The sequence below is a fragment of the Gracilinanus agilis genome, chromosome 2, assembly GCF_016433145.1.
Source record: "Gracilinanus agilis isolate LMUSP501 chromosome 2, AgileGrace, whole genome shotgun sequence".
Lineage (NCBI taxonomy): Eukaryota > Metazoa > Chordata > Mammalia > Didelphimorphia > Didelphidae > Gracilinanus > Gracilinanus agilis.
The window spans coordinates 353,877,771-353,894,870 of record NC_058131.1 but is presented as its reverse complement, the minus strand read 5'-3'; the positions used below and the strand labels follow the sequence as shown (position 1 = coordinate 353,894,870).

Below are 17,100 nucleotides of genomic sequence, written 5' to 3'. Positions count from 1 at the left end.
ATTTACAGCAGTGGTTCCCAAACTTTTTTGGCCTACCGCCCCCTTTCCAGAAAAAAATATTACTTAGCGCCCCCTGGAAATTATGAAACTATTTATTGAACTCAGAATAGAATGTAATACAAAAAAAGTGTGGCCATCACTGCTTCCCTGTATCGCTGCAGCACCCACCAGGGGGCGGTAGCGCCCACTTTGGGAATCACTAATTTACAGCCTTCTCCCACTTCACTATACAGTTGGGGGAACACCCCTTGATTTTCATTAGCTGAAAGGTTTTTAAAAAGTTAGAAAAGATAACAACTTGGCCCTTTTAGTAGCCAGGCCTAGTCCATGCAGTCCAGAATGAATGAATTGGGAACAAACTAGGGTAGACACAGAACCAAGCCTCTTTTTTTCCCCAAAAGTTGTTCAAAACTATTAGAGGGAAACAGGGAAGAGGAAGGAGAAATCAGTGATATCGAGTTTATAACTAGAAGAAACCTCACAAGGCCATTCAAGTCCAGACTCTTAATTTTACAGAAAAAGAAACTGAGTCACATAGGTGGCAGAACAATGCAAGAAACTAAGTTTAAATGGCTTAATTAGTAACAAAGAAGTAAGTAGGAGGCCTATAACCCACCCACAAGTCTAATCTCCTCTCCCCACTAGGTCCCCCTCCCCAGCCTTTCCCAGTCTGTCCTTATTCCTGTTCCTGCTGGTCTTCCCTAACCACCTCGCTCCACGTTCCCAAGTCTCTTCACCTGATCCAAGCCAAGCTGTTTGCAGGGGAAGGAGAAGGTGAAACCCAGGGGCAGAATCCGCCCACTCAGGCCATGCTCCTTCTGGAAGTCCACTATGCAATCTACAATGTGGTCAAAGAGCTTCAGGAATAAGAGAAAAAAGGGAAGATTCAGGGGACTGAGCCACAGTCTTTCTCTCCCTTCCCTCCCCCTTCATCACTCCTCCAGCTCTACCCAAGCCTCCAGCCCAGGGGAAAGAATGCCCCAAACCATTAGTAAAGGAGATGGCTGGGGGGCAGAGCTGGTAGGTACCTGCTGCCCAGTCCCCTGGGTCACACTCTCGGGGATGGAGAAGACCTGGTTGGTGATCTTGACGCCTCCTTCGCTTTTACTGCCCACCTTCACCAAGAGTACCCGGAAGTTAGTGCCCCCAAGGTCCAGAGCCAGGAAGTCTCCCCTTTCTGCAAAGCAAATCAAGCCACAGCTTCTGGAGCCTGCCTTCTTACCTGGGGGAGGAGAACTTTAAGCTCTGCCTAAGTGTTGGGGTCCAAAAGAAACTAGACACCCCCCCCCCCACAGCAGAAGTCTAGAAGTCTTTTTTTTTAAGATGACAACTTTTTATTCTTATTCTGGACAGAGAAGAGTTATATATTTAGGAAGCCTTAGCAGCGCTGGCAAACCTTTTAGAGACTGAGTGCCCAAACTGCATCTTCATGCCACATGTGAGCCGCCCCCTTGCCCCAGACAGGGGAGAGAGGAAGCGCTCCCATTGGCTGCTAGGCAGAGGGGTGGGGCATGTGAGAAATGTCCTCAGATGCACAGGGAGAGGGGGAGGGGAGCAGCCCCCTCCAGCACACGTACCATAGCTTCACCAACATGGCCTTAAGGTATCAGGGGGAATTTTGCCAACCTTCTCCTGGTATAAACTTGTCAAACACCTAAGCACTGGGGTCTAAAAGAAACTGGATCCCCAACCAGAAGTAGGCCCCCCATGAAAAAAATCTCACCATCTCCTGTCATCCCCATAGGATTTCAGGGGTCTCGGGGGTAGGGGCCAGATGTGAAATGCCCGCTTCTCCTTCCTGGGCTCCTGTATCGTGGGGGGCCAACGGGCACACTCACCGGTGCCATCGGGCGTAGAGCAGACATAGGTGGGCAGCATGGGGAGGGAGGAGGCCTCTCCCCGGAGCCCCCGCACCATGGCCTCTCGCATTTGGACCTGCACGGCCTTCAGCTGCTGAATGTTGAGGCGGAAGGGTGCCAGGGTCTCCTCCAGCCGACGCCGATGTAATGCCAGGCGAGAGGCCACGGCTGTCACCACAGCCACCCCCCAGCCCCTCCCATCCTCTGAGGGGACAAAGGTGACGTCAGAATCCGGAGCCAGGAGCTTCACCGTCTGCTGCAGGATGGTGCTGAACCTGGCCAAGAAGATGAGGAAGATCTCAGCTTGGCGTCACCTCCCCTCCCCCTCCAAGAATTTCTGCTTTCTTACAGATGGAAAGGAAAACATAGAGACCTTGTAAATCCCGCCTGTTCATTTAAAAGCCAAGGAGATGGTTAAGTGACTTGTCCAAGGAAACACAGGGAGAGAAAGGGAAGCTGTGTGTCCAGCATTAGGCTAAGCATTTTTATAAATTTTATCTCATTTGAGTCTCATAACTGCCCTCAGAAGCAGGTGCAATTATTATCCCCATTTTACAGATGGGGAAACCGAGGCAAACAGGTACGTGCCTTCCCTAGGGTCACACAACTAGGGTCTGAGGCTGAATTTGAACCCAAATCTTCCTGTCTCCAGTTCCAGTGTACTATCCACTGCCACCAACTGTCTATATCTGAGCCTTGGTCCACTGCATCTAAATTCTGTACCGTGTCTACTCTATGCGGCAGCCCCTTGGGCTGGGGAGTTCTTTCCTTGGAACACAGAGCAGAGGAGCCAGCTGGGCCCATACTCACTGTGGCCTCAGCACATATGGCCCTGCTTTCCCTATTTAAGCACAAAGGACAGAGTACTGGGTCACCTGGGTTCTAAATTTTTTATTTATCTTTACTTTCTGTCTTAGAATCAATACTAAGTATTAATTCCAAGGCAGACAAGCAGTAAGGGAGAAGCCATTAGAAATAGTCTAAGGCTTTATTTGAACCCAGGTCCTCCTGTCTCCTAACTTGGCTCTCTATCCACTGAGCCACCTAATTGTCTGGGGGCAAATTTGACCTCAGACAGTTACTAGCTGTGTGACCCTAAGCAAGCCACCTAACTCCTGTCTGCCTCAGTTTCCTCTACTGTAAAACTGGAATAAGACATAGGACTCATCTCCTAGGGATGTTCTGAGGATTAAATAAGATCCCATTTGTAAAGCAATTAGCACAGTGGGTGCTTGGTAAATTCTTCCAACCTCCCAATTTCCTAACCCCCTTGCACCAGAGTCCCTAATTGTTCCTTAGGCTTCTTGACTTTCTACCTCATTTCTTTCACCTTTCGGCTCTGCTGACTACCATCTCCTCCCAGACACTCTCTTCTGTCTTCTTGTTCTTCTCCTACATATCTGTGGGCTCCTTCTCAGTCTCCTTTGATGACATTATCCTTGTCATGCCCCACATCTCCTGTGGATCTCCCCAGTGCTCTGTCTTGTGCCTCTTTTTCTTTACCTTCACTTGGTGACCTCATCAGCTTGCCTGGGTTGAACGATCATCTCTACACCAAAGAGTCCCAAATCTCCATTTCCATCCCTACATATAGTCTCTCTCCTGAGCCCCAGTCCTGCATCACCAACCAGTTACTGGCATTTTCCACAGGAAATCTCTTTTTAAAAATGTTTTTCTCAGTGACCAACTATTCATTTTCTTCTGACCCATCTCGCCCCAAGGAAAAATAAAAACAAAAAGAAACCCTTGGAACACATAGGCACAATCAAGCAGGACAAATTGCCACAAAAACTGTGGGGATGGCTTCAGACACTAGTTGTGTGACCCTGGGCAAGACACTTATCTTCTGTTTGCCTCAGTTTCCCCATCCTTCATCTTGAGATCATCCCCTCTGTCTGGGAGCTCCACAGGAAGCATCATACTTATAACAAAAAATAGAACTCTCTTCTCCTTCCCCTAAAACCTCTTCCTACCTGCTTTATTTCTGTCCACTGTATCATCATCCTTCAGAATTGTACTTTTATTTTTTATTACTTTTTTACTTTAATAACACATTTCCATGTAAGTTTTCCAAAGTTATATGATCCACATTGTCTTCTCCTTTCTTCCTTCCCCCCTCCCTCACCATCATTCTAGAAACCCAAGTTTTCAACCCAAGTCATCCTCAACTCTTCCCTCTCCCCCTCTGCAACCAGTCAGTTGCCAAGTGTGGTTAAACTTGTCACCCCCAGGTGGCCATGCACCGACTGCATATTTTTGGTCTTTACTTACATGTGTACTTGTTGTTTCCTCTGATTAAATTATAAGCTCTTTGAGGGCAAGGACTGCTTTTGTCTTTGTACTCCCAGAGACTAGCTCATTGCCTAGCATGCAATTGGTGCTTAATAAATGCAAACCTCTTCTTCCCTCCCCCTCCCCCCCACCCAAATCAAAGCTTTCACTAAGATTTCAGGGGTGGGGAAACTGAGGAACACACGACAGCCCTGGGGTCGATTCTTGGCCCTGATTCTTACTAGCTATGTGACCTCGAACAAATCCCTTCCCCTCTTTAGGGCTCAGTTTTCTCCTCTGTAAAATAAGGCCATTTCTAAGGCACTCCCAGCTCTAGGGCCCATAAAGCCTCCCCATGCCCCATTGCCCACATACCTGGGATGCTGCTCATAAATGTGGCCCCCTGTCGCCACGGCTATGCCCGGCTGGGATCTCTCCTGGTTGTGCTCCACTCGGGCAAGGATGGCGACGAGGGCAGCGGCACAGAGGCGGGCAGCCCGGGCACACACAGCCCCACACACCTGCTGTACCCACTGGCAGTCCTGGCTGCTGGGGTTCAGGCCCAGCCCCTGTAGCACAGCTTGGGCCCGAGCCCTGCCCTGGGAGGGACTAAAGGGGGAGAGGACTGAGCTGTGGCCGAGGGTCTGGGGGCTGCCGAGGGGCCAGGAGTTAGTATCAGATGGGATTCCCCATAGATAAGCTGCCTTCTATCCCTCATTCCTGTCCCCCACCCCAATAACATCTACCTATCCCTCCAGGCCAAGGGCTCCCCCTATGTCCCCCTTCCCAGGCGGGTAGATCCAAATCTTTCTCCTTCCCAAATCAGGGGAGTTCCCACTGGTCCCCCAACTCACTCCTCCATCTCCATCACACGCTCTATGGGCACAGAGCCACGGGTGAGCAGGGCGGGGGACGTGGCGCCATCGAAGAGGGCCCTCTGACCGGCCAAGTGTGTCAGCACCAAGCGGACGAGTTCCCCCAGGTACAGACCCCCAACCATCTTCTCAAACCTGGGGGTCCAGAGCAGAAAAGGGGCCGTCGGCAGGACAAGTCTTGTTCCCCAGGCAGGGAAGCAGAAGGGGCACAGTGGACCGAGCCCCGAGATTGGGGAGGGGGCACAGAAGAGATCCCACAAGCCCAGCCCCTGCCCCAAAGAGACCTGGCACTAACATCCATGTACTCATCTTCAAAAGAGCGTGTGGGCATTAGGAAGAGGCGGGTGGGCGAGGAGACGGAAAAGCAGCGTCTCAACACACACACACAAATTCGAGCATCTTCTCCAGCATCACCTTTGAGTCCCAGGGTTCAAGGATTCGCGGTCCAGCAGGAGGTCAAAGGGCGTCTGCACAGGTTCCAAGGCCCCGCTGTCTCCAAAGGAACCCCACTGCACGTTGACGCAGACCCGGCCCTGGTCTTCCCCCAGCTCTCCTACGTGCCTGGCCTCCTCCATGTAGCACGCGTTGGTGCCCGTGTCTGTGGCCAGAAGGGACTGGTTACGGGCTCTGCGGGTGAGCCACCCCCACGGTGCCCAGGCCCCAGCGCCCCCAAGCAGAAGCGTCCTCACCTACAACGAGCCCAATCTCGCAAGCCTGGGGCCTGGGATCACAGCTCATCATGGTGCCCACCGTGTCGTTCACGACAGCCACCACATCGATGCTGTAGCCCTGGGGAAGGAGAGGCTGGGACAGGGAGGCCAGAGCCTGATTAGGGGGAGTGAGGAGGCAGGAGGCCAACACCGCTGCCCCTCGCTTTCATTTCTGGGCACCACATCGTGGCTGGAATCCACTTTTGATGCACATTATTGGAGTCAATGAAATTCAGCACGCCATCAATTCAGCATTTTATTTAGCACCTGCCGTTCGCGAAGGCCTGGGCTAAGCATCAGGAGAGGCACAATGTTTAGATGAGATGATGACGTCCAGTAGGGCATCTTTCAGAGTCTGAATCAGAAAAGACCCAGTCCAGCGCTTACCTGAACAGCTGTCCCTTTAACAATACTGCCCTCTAGCAGAGGCCTGAAAAGCTACTAAGAATGAGAAACCCACTCAGTCCCAAGTTCTGGCAAGCACCAGACCTGGAGTCAGGAAAAGCTGTGTTCAAATCCAGCCTCAGACACTTAATGGTTGTGTGACCCTGGGCAAGTCATTTAACCCTGATTGCCTCAATTTCCTCATCTTTAAAATGTGCTGGAGAAGGAAATGGCAAACCACTCCAGGATCTTTGCCAAGAAAACCCCAAATGGGTCACAAAGAATCAGACAGGGAGACAGGAGGTCCTAGGTTCCAATCTGGCCTCAGACACTTCCCAGCTGTGTGACCCTGGGCAAGTCAATTGACCCCCATTGCCCACCCTTACCACTCTTCCACCTAGGAGCCAATACACAGAAGTTAAGGGTTTAAAAAAAATGTAAAAACAAAAAGAATCTGACAGGACTGAAAATCAACTAAAACAATCACAAAAAATTATTCAGAAGCTTTTTCTAGCATCAGACTGAAGCTTGTCTCTACACCTTCTAGCCATCGCTCCTAGTTCTGCCTTTGAAGCACACACAAACTCAAATAACACTCTATTACAATCTAAATTCATAAACAAAGAACCGTGTGCCCTTTGGCAAAAGATTGTTCCTGACCAGAGGATTGAGAAGAGTTTCCTGGAAGAGGTAGCTTTTCAGTTGTAATAAAAAAAAAAAAAAAAAAGGAGAAAGGACCTACTTGTACAAAAATATTTATAGCAGCTCTTTTTGTGGTGGCAAAGAATTGGAAGCTGAAGGGATGCCCATCACCTAGGGAATGGCTGAACAAAAATTGTAGTACATGTTGGTAATGGAATACTATTATAGTATAAGGAATAATAAGCAAGATGATTTTAGAAAAAGCTGGAAAGATCTTCAGGAACTGATGCAGAGCAAAACAAGCAGAACCAGATCATACACAGTAACTGCAATATTGGACGATGATTATCTGTGAAATCTTGGCTCCTCTCAGCAATGCAATGATCTGGGACAATCCTGAAGGACTTATGATGGGGAATACCATCCACCTCCAGAAAAAGAACTGTGGGAGTCGTCTTTCCCATCAGTGTATCTTTGGTTTTATTTGGGGGTTTTGGTTATGTATGAATTTGCTCTTACATCAATGGCCAATATAGAAGTATATTTTGCATGATGATAAAGAAATGAAAAAGAAAAAGAAAAAAATCTACACCCTTCCCTAATAAACAAACAAATAAATACATGAATGAATGAATATATAAATAAATAAAAGATGGGCTCTAATTTGACAAGCCAAAAGGAAGAAGACAGAGGGACACCATTGGGAAACAAAGAGTCAATCAATATGACTAGAATAAGAGTTTGTGGAGGAGAGAAAGAGATTTCTGGAAAAAGGAAGTGGTGCCAGATTGTGGAAGGCCTTGAATGCTAGGCAAAGCAATGTGACTATTTCTGGGCAGTAGAAGTGAAACCTGTTTTCAGATTCTGACTGATGTTTATGACTTATGTTACCCTGAGTAACTTCTCTGGGCCCATTTCCTCCTCTGTAAAATAAAGGGGTTGGACAAGATTTTCTCTAAGGTTCTTTCCAGTAAATGACATGCCCCTTCCTATCAGTTCATTCAACATTCCATCATTATTTATGGCCTTTTATGTGCCAGGCACTATACTAGGTGTGAGGATACAAAGCAAAAATGAAACAGTCCCTGACCTCTAAGAACTTTCATTTTATTGGGGTGAACCAACTATACCCAGAAGAGTAATTGAAATATTTACAAAGTAAATAAAAAGCAGTTTGGGGGGATGGGGAGAGGGATTAGCCCCTGGAGGAACTGAGGTAAGCTTCAGATAGCCTTTGACCTTTGTTTGGAAAGAAGCTAAGAATTCTCAGAGCAAAAGGTGAGGCAGGATTGTAACCCAGGCTCGGACAACAGCTTGCACAAAGGCATGGAGACGGGAGATGAAGGTTCTGGTGAAGTGAAATAAAATTAGATCCCTGATCAGTTGGCTAAATCAATAAGCCTACTTTTCCTCGTAGCAAGCAGGCTTTGGGAATGTGCTTTCTCAGGGGAAAGTCAGAAGTATCATATGATTAATGCACCCCAGAGGATGACTCCTTAAGGAAGAGATAAATCCAGTATAGGATAAGATAGACCATGGAATGTCCTGTCCTCCCCTGCTAATGGCACATCCGGCTTCTGTACAATAAGGCTTGTTTGCCCTGGTCATGCTGCCCCCGTTGCTAAGACTCTATCTCTCTCATGGTATGATTTAAAGCAATATATCAGTTTCTTCATTGTATAAGCTTGTTTAACCTCTTGCACGTAATCAACCCTATAAAAACTGTCTGTAACTTCAGTTCGGGGCAGCTTTTACTAGGAAAGTCTGTCCGGGCCAGGAGGTACATTTATTAATCAGTAGATTAATAAATAAATATTCGTTCCATTCATTTGAACTTCTGGGTGTCCGGACTCGCTTTATGAAGTGCCCCACTTCACTGGTCGGAGAATAATAAGCTAATGTGATTGGAATGTCAAGTGTGTGATGGAATAAACTTGGACATGTGGACAGACCAGCGCCAAATTATAAAAGGCTGGAATGAGGGCATTTTCCTCTTTGTATCCCCTGCATTTCGCTCACAGTGCCAGGCAATGGCAGGCATTTAATAAATGTCTATTGAGTGACGGGTTTAAAAAGCAGGGATCATCCTGGCAGCAACAGGAAGGATGGATTGGAGGAGGAGACTGGGGGCAGGGAGCTCCTTACAAAATTAGGTGCTGAGACAAAGAGATGGCTGGGTGAAGCCAGTTCTGACAGGAGCCAGGTAGAAATCCCTTTGCTTCCATGACACCTTCTTCCCTTGATGTTTGCTGTGCCTAGCTCGCCATACTTTCCCAGTCTCTTTGGCTGGGTTAACATCTGTGCCCTGCTCATTAAGTGTGGGTCCTCCAAAGATCTAGCCTAAGTCCTCTTGGTGATCCAATCAGCTCCCATGAATTCACTCATTATCCCCATGTAGATGACCCTCGGATCTAAATGTCCAGCTCTAACATCTCTCCCGAACTCCAGTCCAACATTGACAAATGCATGCTGGAATAAAAGTCAACATATCCAATTTGGAACTCATTATATTGACTCAAAACCCAACCCTTAGCATCCTCCCCCTGTCCTGGTGAGGGCATCATTCTTCCTCCAGATATCCAGTTTCAGAAATTCAGTATCATCCTCTAATCTTTTCTCTCCCACATCCCATCAGTGTAACCCTAGACAAGTCATTTAACTCCTGTGTGCCTCAGTTTCCTTAACTGTAAAATGGGAATTTTTTAAAAGCATCTACCTTCCAGCATTGTGTTAAGGATCAAATGAGATATTTATAAAGTGCTTAACAGTGTCTGTCTCAGCAGATTGAGAGCCAGGCTTAGAAACCAGAGGTCACTTAACCTACCCAAAATCTAATTTTATCCCTAACACTGGTTTCAAATCTGACCTCAGACACTTCCCAGCTGTGTGACCCTGGGCAAGTCACTTAACCTCCATTGCCTAGCCCTTACCACTCTTCTGTCATGGATCCAATACATAGTATTGTGTTTTGGAAGACAGGAAGGTAAGAGTTTGGGAAAACACACACACACACACACACACACACACACACACACACACAGAGCACCTGGCCCTCTCCCCCCTTGCTTCCCATATCCAATCAGCTGCTAAATCTCCTGGGTCATGTCTCAATAGCAACTCTTGAATTCGTCCCCTTCTCTCCACTCATAGTGGAGAAGTGACCTAGTCAACACCTGAGGCAGCCCATTCTGCTTTGGGGCAGCCTTTGTTGTGAGGATGCCTTTCTTGACATTAAGCCTAAATTTTGTCTTTTTGTAATTTCCATCCATGGTTTCCAGATCCATACTCTGGAATAAAATGCACTTTCCCTCAAACTCATACCTAATCACGCACAGAGTCTTGTGGGCTCTTCCTCCTTCCCTCAGCATCTTTCTTGTCCATTCCCCTCTCCCACAGCACTCCCACAGCGCTCCTGGCTTTCAGGCTCTTATCACCTTTCACCTGGACTATTTCACAAGCCTCCTAATTGGTCTCCAGCTCCTTTGCTCTCCCACCCATCCTCCACATAACAGCCAAATTAATATTCCTGAGATGCAGGACTGGCCAAATGACTACCTGCTCAGAAACGTTCCTCCCGTGGTTCCCCATTGGTCTGTAAGATAAAATATGGAGACCTTGGTCTGGCATTTAAAGCATTTCGAATGCAGCTTGGACTTAATTTTCAAGTACTATTTCCTAACACTCTTCTTTATAAATTCCACATTCTAGCCAAACGAAACAAACTAAATTGTCGTGCCATTGGTGACCATTTCCCGTCTCCAAGCCTCTGCGCAGGTCTAGCTCCCATGCCTGGAAGGTATTCACTTGATCTCTCTTGTTCTGGATCCTTCCGTTACTTTCTTTTGATTTGTATGTGTGTGTGTGTGTGTGTGTGTGTGTGTGTGTGTGTGTGTGTTCTGTTCCCCCTGCAGATTGTAAATCCCTGAAGGGATGGGGTCTTTGTTATTATCTGGGTCTTTACCTCCACAGGGCCACCCAGTGCCGGCATACGTAGGCCCTTAATATGTGTTTGTTGAATTAAATGGAATGGATATGATGGGTAAGAGTAGAAGAGATTCTGAGTCACCCAAGTCTCATCATCGTTCCTAAATTTAGGACATCTGTGGAAGCTAAGTAGACCCTCTCTAGCTAGCTGTCTCAATAGACAAAACATCAGTTTTATCAATTCTCAGATTAATCTCTCATACACCCTGGAAGCTATGGCAACCGTCCCTACCCCCAAGGAGGAGATGCACCAGATCCATCTCCTTTGCCTTCAAACATGCTGAGATCTTGCTTGTTTTGAAAAAAAGTGTTTTTTTTCCCTAAATGTTGCTCCATCCCCCTTGAGCAACACTATTTCTGTCCTTTCTTGCACTGTCACACTTTTCCATGGAGTGGTTACCTCTCTGTCTCCTTAAATACACCCTGAGGTCTTTTCCATCCTGTGAGTCTGACTTCCCACGAGGGAGGCATCCCTCCTGCTACTTGGCTTTAGTCTCCATCTGGCCACAGAAACCCTTCTTTCTCTCCATGGTCACTAGTGACCCCCTAATCCTCAGTTCTCCTGATCTTCTGCCGTGGAACAATACACAGTCTTGTGAACTGGAAGACAGGAAGGTAAGGATTTGGGAACACACACACACACACATACATATAGCACCTGGCCCTCTCCCCCCTTTCTTCCCATCTCCAATTAGCTGCCAAATCTCCTAGGTCATGTCTCAACAGCATCTCTCTAATTTGTTCCCTTCTCTCCACTCATGGTGGAGAAGTGACCTAGTCAACACCTGAGGCAGCCCATTCTGCTTTGGGGCAGCCTTTGTTGTGAGGATGCCTTTCTTGACATTAAGCCTAAATTTTATCTTTTTGTCATTTTCACCCATTGTTTCCAGTTCCATATTCTGCATTCTGCTTGCCCTTTCAGTATCAGTTGACCCTGCTGACGATCCTCTTCTGCCTGGCTTTCTTTTTTCTTTTTTAAACCCTTATTTTCTTGTCTTAATAACAACTCTAAGACAGAAGAGCAATAAGGGCTAGGCAATTGGGGTTAAGTGACTTGCCCACAGTGACACAACTAGGAAATGTCTGATCCCGGATTTGAATCCAGGCCCTCCTGATTCCAGACCTGGCCCTCTAGCTATTGTGCCCCCTGCCTTGTTTTCCATGATATTATTCTCTCTTGGTTTTCCTCCCATCTCTCTCAACACTCTTCTCACTCCCTTTACTGTGGCCTCTCCCATCCTTTCTTTAGCTATATTATCTGGCAAACACACCAGCTTCTTAAATCATTAAACTAACTTCCTCTGTAAATAGCTACCATATAGTAGCTTATGGTACCATAAAGTCAAGCTCCTTCTCCCTTCTCATCCCATCCTTTGCTAACTCATCCATCTCAAATGGCTTCTTCCTTATCTCTCTTATCTCCAGCCAACTTCCTTAATACTCTTCAACCTTTGTCTGGACTCCAGCCTACAGAAAATCTCAGCTTGGATGTCCCACTGGCACCTCAGATTCAGCATATCCAAAAGGGAGCCTCCCATCCTTCTCTTTAACTTCCTTACTTCTGTTAAGGGCACCCCCATTCTCCCAGTCACTTGGGCTAAAAATCTCGAGCATCTCTGACTTTGCTCTCCTACACCCCGATCCATACACACATCTTGGCAGTTGCTATGTCTTGTCAAATCTTCCTTTATCTTTTCTCTTCTGTCTGCCCAACCCTTATTCCCACAGCCACTTCCTTGGGCCAAGCCCACATTGTTTTTTGCCCAAATGACTATGATTGTCTCTTAATTGTTCTTCCTTCCTCTGGTCCTCCTCCTCCTCCTCCTCCTCCTCCCAAGACGCTATGTTCGACACGTACCTTCCATGGCTCACCACTTCCTATAGAATAGCATCCAAACTATTCAGTCTGACATGTGAAGCTACCCACACAGTCCAGTCCCACCTTCATCTCATGCCATCACGACCTAACTAAACCAGAGTCAAGCTCAAAGATACTTCCCACTTTTCCCTACTTCCCCTGCGCATCACAAATCTCACGACTCCAAATCCATGATTCTTTCCATTGAATAGACCTCTCCTGACCAATTAGCTACACATTCATAAGAGTTCAAAGGGTTTAGAGCTAAAAGGGACCTTCAAGATGATCTCATCTGACTCCCTCATTTTTCAGAGGAAGAAACCATGACTCAGAGAGAATTAACTTGCCCAAAAGTTCACACAGGTCATCATTAACAGATTAGCAAGACCAGAACTTGAACCCTACATGCATTCACACCCACAAGTAACCTTGCTGTCCCGCTGAGGCTCTAGAATTCATCGTCCCCCCAGCTCCAGTGTATCTTCTTTATCCAAATTCCCCTCCCACACTTCTTACCCCCTGCCTCTGGATGGCCTCTCTCAGCAGCTGTACCACATCCTGGCCTTCCACGCCACTGCACTGGAAGCCTTTGGTCCAGGAAATAAGTGTGCTCTGGGGAGGGAGAAAAAAAATGACAATAATTCAATCCATCCTTCCTCAGTTTCCCACACACACACACTCCCTCCTTCCCCGAGGAGATGCTCGTTGAGGAAGCTGGCAGCCAGTTCCTAACTCACCATAGGCTGAAGGCTCCCAATGCTCCCCCATCTTACCCGGTCAAGGCCCGTCTGGTGACAGGGGAAGGAGAAGTTGAACCCCAGCTGGATGTGCTGAGATCCCACCTTCAGCTGGTTCAAGAATTCCACCAAGCAGCTAGCAGCAAAGTCAAAGAGCTGTAGGAGCAGAAAGTGAGGCTGCTGATGGACGGGTAGAGCAAGGAAGAGGAGAAGGCAGGCCAAACTGCAGTGGGAGGCTCAGCCTGCCATGGTGGTGATCCCATACCACTGGACAAGGTCTAGGTTCTAGGAATATGAATTCTGTATACTAATCCATTCTTCCCAAACCACTTGGGCCCACAGCCAGAAACCAGGCCTCTGAGGGCTGCTGGACATCAGGTTCTTGACCCCAAGGAGTGTATCTCTTAGACATGTTGGTTCCTGCCGCTCCAGACCCAATAGCTTACCTGTTGACCAGTGCCAAGCATGATTTCTGTGGGGATAGTGAACTCCCGGCTTATTGGTTCTTTTCTTGGACCATTGGTGCCCGTGAGCGTCACCCACAGTACCCGCAAAGTGGCTCCTGAGGCTCCTAGCTCCAGCACCAGGAAATTGCCCTGCTCTGGGGTTAGGGACAGGAGAATGCAAGAGGAATAGGGACCGGAAGATTGTTTCCAGCTCCTACAATCCCCAACTTGGCCTTCCCCCTATCTCCAGCCCCTCACCTCCCTGCCACGTCCACTGAACCTCCGCTTCCCCCAATACGAGTATGGAATAGCAAGCCAGAGGCACGGTTGCTAGAGAAGAAAGATGAGAGAGATAGAGGCTAGCCTCTGACCCTTCGTGGAGGTAAGCAGGACCTGAGGCCCTGAACCCTGGCTTAAAGAGGGGAGGTCAGGGGTGACTTCCCCTTTGGGAGGCATCTGTTTCTGGGGCCTGACCCTACCCAAGCCCAAAGCCCTGAAACCCACCAGTGCCATGTGGAGTGGATCGAACATAGGTAGGCAGCATCCGGACAGTGGGAGAGGGGTCCGTCTGCCTGCTCAGGGCCTTCTCCATGTCCCCCAGGATGCCAGCCTGGATCTGCCGCAACTGCTCCTCTGTCACATGGAATTGTTTCAGGCACTGCTGCACCTGGACGGGATGATGGGCACACAGGAGTCATACATGTGGCAAAAGCCAAGGAATGGCATCTTTTAGGATGAGTGGCTTCCAGCTCCAGGGAATGTCCCTGTCCCCTCCAACTTGAATTACATCTGCCATAGCCCATGCCTGGAGTCTGTGGAGGTTTACAAAGCACTTCCTAGAAAGAGATGGGACTGACTGGGTACAGGGCGATCAGAGTTCAAATCCTACATCTGACATTTAGCTATGTGACTCTGGGCAAGTTGCTTAACTTTTGCTTGCCTCATATTTCCTCAATTGAAAAAAAAAATGAGGATAATGATAGCACTTACCTCCCAAGATTATTGGGAGGATCCAATGAGATAATATTTATAAAGTGCTTAGCACAGAGCCTGGTACACAGTTGGTTCTTAATAAATGTTTCTTTCCTTCCAAAGAAATCTGTGAGGTAGGTACAATAGCTATTATTTCTAGCTCCTACACTCCCCAACAAAGCCCTCCTCCTGTAGGTCTCCCTCTATCTCTAGCCCCATTATTGTTCCCTTCTTATAGAAGTGGAAAATGAGTCTTGATGAAGTGATTTGCCCAAGAGCACACAATCGGGATCAGAAATTTAGAACTGAAGGGGCAGCTGGATGACTCAGTGGATTGAGAGCCAGGCCCAGAGATGGGAGGTCCTGGGTTTAAATCTGGCCTCAGATACTTCCTAGCTGTGTGACCCTGGGCAAGTCACTTAACCGCCATTGCCTAGCCTTTACTGCTCTTCTGCTTTGGAACCAATACATAGTATTGATTCTAAGATGGAAGGTAAGGGTTTTAATAATAATAATTTTTAAAAAAGAAATTTAGAACTGGAAAGGGCTGAAGGGATCATCTAACCCTTTTCATTTTACAAATGAGAGCATTGAAACCCAGAGGAGGGAACTGGTTAGCCCAAAGCTTTAGCAGAACCAGGATTTGAATGGCTTTCTCCCACCAAATCTAGTTCTCTTTACATGACATCAGGCTTCCACACACATGCAGGGCTGCAAACCCTCAGAGAGAAAGAGAGGCTTCTTCTGGCCCCTTGCCCCCAACTACAAGAGACTGACCTCTTTTCACTTTACTAATTTACTTTCTATCTTGTTCCCCACAGTGGCTGTTGGAAACTCTGCTTTCCTCAGTCTCCATACTTCCTCTTAATAAATTTCCTGACCTCCTATTTCCCTGAGAAAATAGTGGTCCTCCATCAGCAGCTTTCTCTTCTCTTTTCTATATCTCAAAACTCTTCTATATTATTTTCTTTGCCCTATCTCTTAGGAAGAAGTGACCCTCGTTCCTGCCAAGGCCAACTGTGCCCCTGACCCCAGACTGTCCCATCTCCTCTGGAAATGAACTCCTCTGATAATCTCTTCTTTGTGTCATTTTCAGCCTCTCCCAATTTCTGGCTCCTTCCCTTCCTATTTTCAAATAAGCTCAAGGTTTCCCTATCCTTAAAAAATAAAAATCCTTCCCTTAACTCTGCCATCCCCTTGAGCTATCACCTCCTTTCATAAGCAAACTTCTAGAAAAAGCCATCTTCTCTCACTGCCTCTGTTTCTCCATCTCCTTTCCCCTTATTTTAATCTGGCTTTCAGACCTGCTGCTTTACTGAAACTCCTCTCTCTATGAGTATCAATGGTCAGAGCCATTATTAGGGATTCCAGAGTAAATTCAGGTGAGGCAAGCACTTGGAAAGACAATCCACCCATTGATGAAGTTTCTTCCCACCCCCATCCCAAGCCACATGGATGAACATCCCTGCCTTCTTAAGCTCTGCAGGGACCTGCCGACCCATTAGGTCAATGGCAATCTGGAGACCACAAAGGGGTGGAAGTTCATATGGTTCTGCCCCGCTCCTCACAAAGTCAGGACCACTATTTCCTCAGGAAAGTAGGAGGCCAGGAAATTTGCTAAGAGGGAATAAAGTAGATAGAGATTGAGGAAAAGCCCTAACAATCCAGCCATAGTTATGGTTATGCCGCTCATCTCAACCGGTAAACCCAGAGGCATTCCCTCATCTTCATCATTCTTGGCCTCCCTCCTCCTTTTGACATCCTTCATCACCTCCCTCTACCGTACGCTCTATACTGCCTCCTCCCCCAGCTTTCATCGTGTGAATCACTCCTGGTTCCCCTGCTTCTTCATCCATCTCATCATCCATCTTCCAAAATGGAGAGAGGCGGGATGCAGTCCTGGACCTCTGCTCTCTCTACATCACCGGCTCTCATGGGTTCAGTTAGGTAAACTACTACCAAATCTACATATCAGCTGTTTTCACGGAGAAGGATATTGCCCATAGCCAGGTGGCACAGTGGAGAGAGCGCTTGGTCTGGAGTCAGGAGGACTCATCTTCCTGAGTTCAAATCTGGCCTCAAACACTAATAAGCTGGGTGACTCTGGGTAAGTTACTTCAATCTGTTTGCCTCATTTTCCTTATCTGCAAGATGAACTGGAGAAGGAAATGGCAAACTAATCTCTTTGCCAAGAAAACCCCAAATGGAGTTATAAAGAGTTATTTTTTATTTATATTTTTATATTATTGTATTATTTATATTATTTTATTTATATTTTTATATTCTTTTATTTATATTCTTTAATTTATATTTTAATATTATTTATATTCTGTTATTATTTATATCCTTTTATTTATATTTT

At 47.2% G+C, this 17,100-nt stretch overlaps 1 protein-coding gene across 1 annotated transcript in view; it reads right to left on the bottom strand.

Annotated features, from left to right (window-relative positions):
- HK3 (hexokinase 3) overlaps positions 1-14,373 on the bottom strand; it is a 29,519-nt gene extending 15,146 nt beyond the window's left edge. The window contains exons 1-11 of the mRNA XM_044661633.1: positions 14,271-14,373; positions 13,767-13,921; positions 13,357-13,476; positions 13,100-13,195; positions 5,695-5,794; positions 5,420-5,603; positions 4,985-5,140; positions 4,506-4,739; positions 1,839-2,134; positions 1,029-1,177; positions 738-857 (exon numbers count right to left, since the gene is read on the bottom strand). Coding sequence (XP_044517568.1) covers positions 738-857; positions 1,029-1,177; positions 1,839-2,134; positions 4,506-4,739; positions 4,985-5,140; positions 5,420-5,603; positions 5,695-5,794; positions 13,100-13,195; positions 13,357-13,476; positions 13,767-13,921; positions 14,271-14,358 — 1,698 coding nt within the window. The 5' untranslated portion in view covers positions 14,359-14,373. The remainder of the gene's footprint in view (positions 1-737; positions 858-1,028; positions 1,178-1,838; positions 2,135-4,505; positions 4,740-4,984; positions 5,141-5,419; positions 5,604-5,694; positions 5,795-13,099; positions 13,196-13,356; positions 13,477-13,766; positions 13,922-14,270) is intronic.
- Positions 14,374-17,100: the final 2,727 nt, after the last annotated feature.